Raw genomic sequence first — 12161 nt, 5'->3', positions numbered from 1 at the left:
GGAAGTATTTTGTATGTAGCGCACAGGAAATGAGACAATGAGGATAAATAATAAGTCTCCAAACCTATTTTCCAATCATCGCCATATTGAAGGAACAAAATCTCAAAATCCTAATCCTTCACCACATTTGGGCTTACATATTGTGGACCATACCACGAGAGGCCAACCGCGTTTAGATATATCCCACGTTGACTAAAATTGACGCATAATCGTAATTATCTCATTAAGGAGATTTTCAGGAAAAAGATAACAGGACATTGTATTTTGAGATAGAGCCTGAGCCACATACTTGAGAAATATCTCTCGACCCCCATACGATAATAATCTTTGAGTCCATCATGTGACCCTATCAATGACCTTATCACGAATGTAGCTAAATGTATTAGTCTTATTCTTCCCAATATTCAGAGAAATGCCCATATAATGGCCTAGAGACTCCATTGTCGGAATGTTAAATGTGTTCATCATACGTTGTCGGTGCTTCAAAATAGTATTAAGACTAAAATAGATGGCTTATTCGTTTAAATTAACTCTTTGTCTTGAGGCGACAACATAGACAGACAGAATATCCCTTAATTTGTTTACTTTAGAAACACAATTTTTCTGAAAAACCAAACTATCAAATACAAATAGTAAGTGAGAAACCCTAGGTTATACTGTACAAGCCCGAACTCTTTTAATCAGTTATTCTTGTTGTGTCTTACGAAACGAAACAAAAGACCTTGAGTTACGAATAGGATAAAGAGGATCATCCTGTCATAGTCTGCGACTCGATGAGAACTCTCTAGTAAGAGCCCCACTGAACCTAGTAGTAAAAGAAATCGACGTGACATACCTCATGATTATCTCTACAAAGTCAGCATTAATATGAAGTTTCAACACGACACTCCTAAAAAACACTATTCCACATGGTCGTACGCCTTCTTAATATCTAACTTAAGTGTGACACCCTTGTTAATCCCATTCCTCGATGCACTCAAGTAATGCATGATCTCATGAGCGACTAGAATATTGTCTGATATTTGCCTTCACGTGAGAAATGTAGTTTGGTTATCACTTATGCAAACACTCATAATATGTTTTAGTCTGTTCACCAAATCCTTATAAACCACTTTGTAAACCATTGTACATAAGCTGATAGGTCTAATATGTTTCATGTATTTTACCTTGTCCACTTTAGGAATCAATACTAGAATAGTCTTATTAACCATAGCCATGTATATCTCACCTCGCAAGAGCTAGAGGCACCAGATGACCAAATCTTTCCCAACAATTTTCTAAGGATGCTTATAAAAGCTTGCAAGTAGCCCATCATATCGCGAAACCTTATTCGAATAAATAGCATGGAAAGCAACTAAAACTTCCTCTGTAGAGAATAATTGACATAAACTCCTATTCATGTTAGGGGTAACCACAACATCAGTCGCTTTGAGAATTCGACTCGCGTGATCTGGTTTGAAAGAATCTATTAGTTGACTAACAATCAACTTTTTATTGACTAGACAGATACAATTTGATCACAATATTGATGCGACATATACATGTGTAAAAAGTGATTATGTGATATATCATGTTAGTAAAAAATTATTTTTTAAAATAATTATAATTCAATTTTATATATTAAGTTAACCATGAAAAATAAGTACATGCACTCTAAAAGATAAGTGTTGTACTTTAATTAGGTTGTGTTGGAGATTCTTCACCGATAGTGCTTCTCTGAATCAAATGAGATTTACTAACATGGGAACAAAAACCATTCAAATGTTGAATTTCATAAGTTTAGTAATACTAATACACATCTACTCTACTATAATTCATGTAAATCATAAACATAAACATAAATATGTAAGGAAACATACACATATAACAGGATGTGAGCATTCATAAAATATAAACTTAAAGTTTGTCAGTAACAACTCATACTCAATACTTGTTTCATTGTCACTTTAGTTTAACTGAATTTCAAATAATAGTTCATTTATTATATTTAATTTATTGGAATGCATATCAAATTTTCATATATCATACGCACAAATATATATTCATCAATATTGCACATGTTCTCAATCATAAAAGATATACCCGGATAATCTCTTACCATATTCATAGTCATAAATTAAATATTTATATTGAATCTCATGTGACTCACTAATCACCATATATGGCCACATATATAAATTTATATCCATCAATCGTCGTACATGACCATAAATCAATCGATACTATCATAATCGTAATTTACATTAATACATAATATCGAGTCTTATAAGACTCGCTAATCACCTTTCATGGTTACAAATCAAAAAATAATATTATCCGAGCTTGGTTCACAGTATCATACGATATTGATATCATATAGTGATATCGCTACCAACATGGAAAAAATGAATACTTAGACTCAAAAAAGTAATTAAGATTGGCTCAAAACATCACCTTTGATGCCTTATACAATCTCTAATACTCATGTCACTTTTATTACATCTTATATCATCTCTTATGCACAATTTTAATGTAAATCATGGTTCAAATAATCAATTCATACTTTTTAACCCAAAACACACATAATGCATATATTTGACTCTCAAAACATCATATTTATGACTCACGTTAAACATAACAAGGTCACAAGTGTATTACCTTAATGCAAAACATTAATCATTTAATTATCTTTTTTAATTTCATTCGGTCTTAGAGTATTGTTCAACCTCTTTCACAGATCAAACAAACACCAAATAAAATTATATTACACAAAAGATAATTAAATGGTAAAACTATGAATCTATAATTTCTTTCATAAATTAAACCCTTCAATGGAACCTCTAATTACCTAAATCCTGTTTAAACCCTCAAAACTCTTCACTCAACTTCTTTTAAAGATATCAATACCTCATTTTAAAGTTCTAGAGATGAAAAATGATAGTTTTATCTTTCAAATCTTGAGCTTCTCTTTATCTTTCAAATCTTGAGCTTCTCAACCCATATGTCCTAAACTTTTTATTTAGGAATAAAATGAGAGAAGAAAAGAGAAAAAAAGGCTAAAGGTGTAGGGATGAGGTCGCCAATAGTAGTTTTTGCCCATCTCTCTTAAACCCACGTCCAAATAATCATTTTGGATGAACAATTAATCAAAAATATTAAAATGGGTTAATTTTCCTTTTGCTCATTCTTCAATTATTCCAAAATTAAAATTTCCTTAACAAATCTGTTTTGAAAACCGGACCGGACCGGCCGGTTCAACCGGGAACCGTTGCTTAGTCCGGTTCAATATAAACCGGTTGAACCGCTATTAGTGAACCGGTCAGAACCGTTGAACCGTTCGAACCGGACCGGCTGAAAACCAGAAAAAACTGGGATTTTTGTTTTTTTTTTTAAAAAAAATTAAACCAAACAACGTCGTTTGTTAAACGAGCCAAGTCGAACTCGAGTATTGCTGAGCTCGACTCGAACTTGAAAACTTTAAAAATAAGCTCAACTCAACTCAAACTCACAATCTAAAAATTATCAAGTTCAACTCAAACTCGAAATATAATATTGAAACTTGAACTCAAAAAGGCTTGAACTCAAAAAAAAATTAGAAGCTCGATTGAAGCCTAAAATTCGAGCTTGATTGAAGTGAAAGAATAATTCACTCAATGCTCACCAAAAGGCTTCATGATTTTGAATGTCAAATTACCTCTATTATTTATAGAAGTTAGTTGTGATGCGCTTCTATGTTTCTTAGCAATGTGAGATTGTTTTGTTCTCATATTTTTACTCTTTAGACTTTTGGGATGCTCTTCTATGTTTCTTAGCCATGTGGGATTGTTTTTTAAAAAAAATTAAACCAAACAATTTTGTTATGATTTTTTAACCCCAAATTTATTTTTTAATTATAGTTATATAATTATATTTATTATTTAATATGTTTTACCTTAAATATTATGTTGTAGTTAATTTGAATCATTTTGTTTCACTTGATTTTATGGTTTTTAACTTATATATGTTATGACTTGTGATATAAAAAATTATTTTTTATTAAATATTTTTGGTATTTTTATTTAATTTTTTAAATAATTATGACGTCGTCCGGTTTTTCCGATCGGTCAAACCGATTGAACTAGTGAACCGGTAGCATGACCGGTTCGCTAACCGGTCCGATCCAGAAAACCATGCTTATCAATGTCAAATGGACCTAATTCTCACCGAAATAGCTTTTGAAAATTGTGGTGGAAAACTACTTTTAAAAATATTTTGATTAGTTTAATTTAAAATTTTGAGTGTTTGAGATTACTAATAAAAATATTTTTAAGTATGTAAATGATTATTTTAGACATTACAAATGGATGAAACTCACTTGATATAAGGGTAAAAACATAAATAAGCTTTCAAACACAATTTGAAAATGAAAAAGTTGGATTTTCTAACTTTTGCGATTGATTTAAGACCACCATTTCGAATGCATTTATCTTTTTAACTTTTAGCCACTTGGTATGGTTTATGATTTCAAAACGCAATTTTTAACTACAAGTGCTTCTTGACAACAATGCCAAACTGGCCTTAACTCGATATTTTTAACCGTTAGAATTATCTTCTATTTAAATAAAATTTTGTCATCAAAATTTATATGAATTAAAGATAGACATATTAATCTTATATAGTCTTTAACTCCCAAGTGACTTATTCAACTCCATGATTAAAATTTTAATTACTAAGTTTTGAATATGTAACACATATTTTTCCTTTAACTAAAAAATATTAAAATTATAAGTATAAATCAATTAAAATCAAACATATGTAATTACCAAATATATCATATACCTAATTACATGAAAAAAACTCAAATATCTAATGGCATAAAAATATTTTCATGAACCTGGGTAGGTACAAATAATATATGTTTAAAAATAATTCTTAATCATTTAACATCTAACATCTAACGTTCACGTTTAACATTAATAATATTTGAACCCAATATCTCAAATAATAAAAATAAATAGATTGCACTAAAAAATTGGATATGACATTGCTCATAAATATCAAAATTAGGTTATTGAAAATGATATTTATTCTATTTTATAATTAGAAGAGAAAAAGAAAAACCTAAGTTAATCAATGGCGTTGTTTCCCAAAAAAAAACGCAAAAACGGTGTTTTTCTTGTTCACTCATTCACACGTTCTCTTCACTAGCTAGTCACGTTTTGAAGCTGCTTCCTCTCTTCTTTCCATCCTCTTTTCAATCTCCAAAAAGTTAGCTTTTTTTACCTGTTGATTTTGCTTTTAGGGTTCCCCAATTCTCGAATTCCTTTTGCTGGAAGATCGAAGCTCATATTCAGCTAAACCCCACAGCACCGTTGCTTATGTAAGAGGCTCGATTCCCACTTTCTCAAGCTATTTTCGTAACCAATTCATATCAACCAATTTATGTTTTTTTAATCACTAATTGGGTTTTTTTTTTACTTTCTTTGCTCTCAGAGATCAATGGATTTCTCAAGGAAAAAGCGGATGTTGCGATTTTGGACTGATAAAGTACGTGATTACTGATGTTGGTTTTTTTTTTAATAATCTTTTTACTAGCATTACTATTTTATTTTCAGCGAATAGTTGATATAGAAAAGATTACGCATGGATTATCGAATACCCCTACTTCCTAATAGTTTAAACTTCAATGCTTTGATTTGTCAACCATTTTTGTTGGATACATTTTAACTGTATATTCCTTTTTTTTCTTCTAATGTAATGGTTAACAATTGACTTTGAAGCTTTCTAGTGATGAACTCCTGTCTAATTATCATGGTTATGTGCTGAGTGTATTTTATGTCCTTGAGCTATATTAGATTTTAGATTTTCATCTTGAGTTTAAGGTTTTGTGCAGATTGGAAATATTCTACTTCGAATGTCTTGGCATCTCCTACATGCTATTATCTACTTATGCTACTTCACTACGGGCATGGTGCATGCACTTGAAAGCCATCTTATTTCGCGGGGATTACTGAGGAGATACAAGTCCCTTCATATATCCAAGATCAACTATCTGGCTATTGTGATAGAAAGTGAAGATGCTTGCCGAACTTCAAATGTTATTCAGCTTTTGCAATGGGTGGTAGCTCTTGGTATCAACCATATTTGCCTTTACGATAACGAAGGTGAGATTTCTGGAATCTCTCTGTTTCTAGATTGATCAGGTGAAGATGTATCCGCATTTCTTAGGATTTGATGCCATTTTTCTGTTGTAGGTATACTGAAGAAATCAAAAGACTTAATCTTGGATAAATTCGATGGTGCAATATTGTTTCAGGTACTATCCTCTCTGGTCATGGTCAGATTAAGAGTTTTTATAGTTCACTACGGCTCGTTAATAATATATTCTATGTAAATTGGATAGATGGCTGATCATTTGAAAACCTAACTGTCCTGTGGTGCAGCATCGAATTGATCTTTCATAATAAGGTTCTTTATGGTACTAAGCTGTCAAAATATTGTAGCTGAAGATTAACTTTACAGTCTGCAAACCTTAAAACTCCTATTAACAGTATGATACAAATTTGTAAGATTTATACTTGTTTCGTCCTCGACTGCTTGTTGTACTCTTTGGACTGTTTATTTGATTTCTTTCTCATAACGTTAGTTTAAGGAGCTTACTTCATGGACCATATGTCTTGCCTGGCTTCCGTTATGTATCAAGTCATTGGACTATTTCGCAACATAATTGATTCAAATGGAATGTTTCCAAAAGTTCCAAACTACTAGCAAAATTTTGATCTATTTTATGCAGGATACTCATGAAGATAACATTTTACTAGACCAACCATGTATGACTCTGGAGTTTGTATCATTTTCTGATGGGAAAGAAGCGGTCGCAAGAGCAGCCAATGTACTTCTTATGAAGTACATAAAATCAGGTGCCACTGGCTCAAATCAGGGAGAACAAATCTTCACTGACTCTCAAATGAGCGAGGCACTCAAAACTGTTGGTTTGTGTTACTTGTCTGATTTACTTGGTAGTTATTACAACCAGTTTTGTTTGCTCTGGTAATTTGACGTTTGGTAATCTTCTTTTCTATCAGGCAGTGGAGGGCCGGAACCTGATCTGATATTGATATATGGACCTGCCAGGTGCCACTTAGGTTTCCCTGCATGGAGAATGCGATATACTGAGATTCAGTGAGTATAATTGAGTCTTGACCTAAATTCCTTGGAATCAAGGAAAGTACCTTATTGTTTTCTCATCTGCCAAAGACGTTTATTTAGGACTTTGACTGATGAAAGAATTTACAACTTTCTATATAGTCTTTTCTTCAGTACACCATTTTTTATAGAAGGGAAAAAAGAAGGAAAAAGGAAAAAAAATATATAGAAAAGTAGATCTGTAGGATATTGTTTTTTCTACACGCACCAAGGGATAATTAATGCATAGCTTCCTTTTTTCGTTTTCTGTTTTCTATTTTAAGGGAAAAGTAACGATAAGCGCCAAGGATATTTGTAAAAGCTCCATTCAGCTTATAGTTGCTATGAAATTTTCATATTCTTTTCTTGTCGTGTGTACTGACTGCGGATGTAGTGTCGTACTTTGTTAAGAGCTGAAAGTTACTTTCATTGCATAACTTTAATCCTTTTTTTGTGTGAACAAATCCTGCTTCCGTGCACTGAGTTATATATTTTTACTCTTTTCTACAGACATATGGGACCCTTGAAGTCTATGGAATACGGGTCACTAATTAAGGCAATTTACAGATTCACAACGGTGCGGCAAAACTATGGTAAGTAGTTTACCATTTGGCTTGCTCTCTCTGTTTTCTCCATGTACCAATATGCAATTGAAAATGTGAAAAGAGGGGAAAAAAAAAGGGGGTAAACGAAACAAAAATGTTTTTGGTAGTAAAATAACAGAAATAGTGTTCCAAACTCCAAACTAGAATCAAGGTACTCCCTTCAAGTTTGTCTCTCTGTCTGTTCTAGCATAAACTGCCTCAGAGTTTATACTGTTCAACAACTACCCTAAATTTCCATTTATTTATTTAATAACCGAGCTATTCAAATGATTCTAATGATAGAATTTTGTTTTCATGAGACTAGTGAGTTGTTCTTAATGTTTCTGGCAAGTTGAGTGTGCTAAAAAGTCGACAAATGCATGAAGGTGAATCTGATATGATTTTTTCATGTTCCAACAGGCAAATGAGGTGGTGCAATGGGAGATCATGTTCCTGGATCAGTTGAATTGCATGCTATACATAGAATAAATGCTACAGTTTGAAGTTTATAAATCAATGGCTAATAATTTCCTGGACAGAACAACTCTGTATCCCTGTGTATTTATTAATTACAAACAATATTAACTCTTATTATGTGTAGATCACCAAATCTGGTGATTATATGGCAACAACCAGTTGACATGGCATGGAGAAATGTGCACTTGAGAAAAGTCTAATGAAAGAATTTTCGTAAAATCTAGGATGTTTTCACCCTTCAATTCTCTTCCTAAAATCACCAAAAACTGCAGAATTCAACTCTACTTGATGACATTTTACGAAACATCTGCAACCTCAAGCGTAAAGCAAACCCTAAACGCCACAAACAATACGTGGAGTAGTCAACAATTTTCTTAAGCAACAGGCAAAACTGAATCCTGCAAGCATTTGATTAAAAGTAGATTTCAACTATTAAACAACCACGTCTAGCCTTAAGTAAGGACGAGATAAGATTTTATATTAATGGAAAAATTTTAAATTGTAAAAGGGGACAAATTTATTGAATTTTAGGGTAATGTACAAATTTTGTAATTGAATTTTACTCTCCTATTCCACTGTTATATTTCAAATCTTTTCAATTTCCTGAATGAACTTATTATATTTGGTTTTTTTCTACTCAACTCTTTCCTCACTAAAGACACTATGATATGACTTTTATATTTTATTCTTCTAACATGTAAATTACAAAGTTAACCATTGAACTTTACTTTATCTCTTATTTCACCACTATACTTTTAATTATTTTCAATTTAATCACTGAACTTTATGTATTGGATTTTTTGGTCACTCCTCTGTTAACAACAAAAAAGCCACGACATATCACCGTTAGTGAGGAAAAGGTTGAGTGACTAAAAACTCCAATGTATTAAATTCAGTGAGGAAATTGAAAAGATTTACAATACAGTGAGTGGAATAGGAGAGAGGGTAAAATTTAGTTACCAAATTTGTAATTTATCCTAAATTCTAAGGGTGAAAATTATTATTAATAGAAAATAAAAAGATAAAATTAAAATATATGATAATTTAAAATTTCTAAGAGACAAGTTTGGGATGGAAAACGGGCGAGGTGTGTGCAGATACCCCATCCTCTATCTCCATATCTACCTAAAATTTTCGTATTCGTCATATACCCACCACCCACAACCAAATTTTTTTTAAATCCACACCGTCCACATGAATACATTCTCAAATCCACCCTCTCACTCACTACTCAACTGGATACCCATCCTCCATCTCGTACCCGCTTATAATTGTATTTACCCGCCTGTTAGCAACCTCATAGATTACATAAGCAATAAAATATAGCATATTTAAATAAACTAAGGATTAACTGAGATAAGGATTAACATAGGTTTTAAAATAAACCAAGGTATTACTACATAAAACATTATAATAAAAGACACAATTAAAGTCTAAAAAAATAAATGGAAAATACATAATATTTTTGTTCTTTATCACAATATTCTCAAATTTCAAATAATATTTGTCACATCAATTACTTCAGTACTACAATCATCATTTATGATGAGTAGTTAGCGAGTGAGTGAATGTGTGGAGGTAAGGTCTTAAACGCATCACATATCTATTAGCCACGATGAGTACGAATTTTTACATCCTTATCTACCCACTATCCAATAACTTATATTCATCCCTATCCCAATTACACGATACGAAATCCACGAAACTGTACTATTCTGCCTTATGTAGGATGAGTGTCTATCAATCAATGATTAGACCAATTTGATGTTGTAAAAATCTTTATACAGTGTGGCCCCGGGATATATGCTGTCAAGGATTTGAGGGAAAAACAAGGGGATGTTTATCATGCCACAGGATATGCTGTGGAGGAGTTTCCTCAAATTGTCAAACAACTCGAAGATAAATACTTTAATGTTGCTACTCGGAGATCTTCTGTCGACCAAGATCTTGAATTATCTTCTCAACTTGCCAAAGAACTGGAGGATAAATATTCTAGTGTTGCTGCTTGGAGATCTTCTACGGAAATAAATCCCGGCTTATCTTCTCAACTTGTTAAGAAGCTCGAAGATAATGTTGCTGCTTGGAGATCTTCTGCTGAAATAAATCCCGACTTCTCAACTTATCAAGGAGCTCAAAGATAAATATATCCTAGTGTTGCTGCCCGAAGATCTTCTACCGAAATAAATCCCGATTTATCTTTTCAACTTGTCAAAGAGCTCGAAGATAAATATCCTAGTGTTACTATCTTGAAATCTTACCCGGAAAAAAGTTCTGAGTAATCTTCTCAACGTGCTAAGGAATTGAAAGCTATATATTCTATAGAGGTTGTGCACTAATGTTGTTACCACAACTCGTATAAATGCATCGAAGTGTCACGTAGAATTGCACCGTAGTGCCGCGTAGAATTGCACCGTAGTGCCACGTAGAATTGCATCGTAGTTCCATACAAGATTGTCCCTAAGGGCCACGTAAAAAATTCCTTAAGAATCATATATATATGCCAATGATCAAGTATGTGTCTCAAAAGACCTCACACATGTTCCAAAGAATACATATGTCCCGAAGGACCGCGTATACCCTCGACTCTTGGTATGCCAACTATACCTCTAGCTCTCATGTCACACAACATGAGCATTAATATTTATGTTATCATACATTCACATATACACATAATCTCAGAGTTCTTTCACATAGCTCATTGTCATATAAATCACATATCACATATACCTATAGACATATGGTTCACTTACGTGTAGAACATTTTCATATGATTCACATATCACAGAGCTTATCACATATAATTGTATTCTTTTTCATATAATCACATAGTCATATAATATTTCATATGATCTCATAGGTTATATCACATAGATACGTATTCAATACTCATAATCGCATATCTTATCTTTTGTTCTAATAAGTTCATATTTATCATTTAACACATAGATTCTTATTGCATATATTATATCATATTCTTATACCACTAATTCATAATATAGTTTAGGTCAATGTCACTTAACTTATTTTGCTCTTTCACTTATTCATATAATTTCATTACCCCAATTTCTATAATTTATTACAACATCATGTACTCATTTTCCTATAATTGATACATTAATGTCATATAATTTATATTTCTAATTCCTATAACATCCTCACATGATTTCAAGTACTTTGATATTATACTTCATATCATATAAAAACCTAACAGTTTTAGATCATAGTTTCATTTAACATATCGACCTTCCTATATTACTTATATGACATATTCATATACTCATATCACATAATAATTTCATCTGACTATATCTTATGTTCATTTCATGCTTAAATCATATAATATCTAATTTACCCATATATATAGTTTACGCTACATATTCAAATAATCTTATTTGAATCTTATAGGTAATTGCTACTTATCTTATCTCATTTTCCTTTTACCAATTTACATGATTTATAACACTAACATTTACAATAACATAACTTATATCACTTATCTCACAATATTTAAATACTAGATTATTCTATTTATTTAATTCAGTTCCATATAACTCCTATAATCCTTTTCATAGGGATTCTATAGTTCTTCATTTTATAACTCATATATCATAGTTTCTATAGTGCTTATCCTATAGGTTCGTTTCATCATTATATAGTCATGCACACATACAAATCATGTAATACATATAATCACAAATAACACATATACTCATCTTACACCCATGATCATGCTCATGATTTCACGCATACTACCATAGGAAATAGACTCATCGCGAGTCTTGTTTCCATTCATCATACATTACTAAAATGCACTCTCTTTAGCCTTGCTTGCTTTGACTCGATCCTAATCTTTCGATTGTTCTGGAACAATATTATATTATGTATCTACATAGTAATACATTGATACATATCAGTATACTAATTAATATATTCTAAACTATCATTTCTTAGTATAAA

The 12161-nt window shown here is 31.8% G+C and overlaps 1 protein-coding gene across 2 annotated transcripts; it reads left to right on the top strand.

Annotated features, from left to right (window-relative positions):
* Nucleotides 1–5103: 5103 nt before the first annotated feature.
* On the top strand, nucleotides 5104–8359 carry LOC120120577 (dehydrodolichyl diphosphate synthase complex subunit NUS1-like). Of its 2 annotated transcripts, XM_039140184.1 has the most exons (8): nucleotides 5104–5338; nucleotides 5452–5505; nucleotides 5852–6122; nucleotides 6213–6274; nucleotides 6752–6950; nucleotides 7044–7140; nucleotides 7654–7736; nucleotides 8148–8359. In XM_039140184.1, the coding sequence occupies exons 2-8, from the start codon at nucleotides 5458–5460 to the stop codon at nucleotides 8153–8155; spliced, it is 768 nt and encodes a 255-aa protein (XP_038996115.1). In that variant the 5' UTR covers nucleotides 5104–5338; nucleotides 5452–5457; the 3' UTR covers nucleotides 8156–8359. The 2 variants fall into 2 exon arrangements, with proteins under 2 accessions (XP_038996115.1, XP_038996116.1); XM_039140185.1 differs by lacking the exon at nucleotides 8148–8359 and having other exon boundaries at nucleotides 7654–7744.
* Nucleotides 8360–12161: the final 3802 nt, after the last annotated feature.

Source organism: Hibiscus syriacus, unplaced genomic scaffold, assembly GCF_006381635.1.
Source record: "Hibiscus syriacus cultivar Baekdansim isolate YM2019G1 unplaced genomic scaffold, ASM638163v2 tig00110342_pilon, whole genome shotgun sequence".
NCBI lineage: Eukaryota > Viridiplantae > Streptophyta > Magnoliopsida > Malvales > Malvaceae > Hibiscus > Hibiscus syriacus.
The sequence above is the reverse complement of the archived record's forward strand: the minus strand, read 5'-3'. Positions and strand labels throughout refer to the sequence as shown.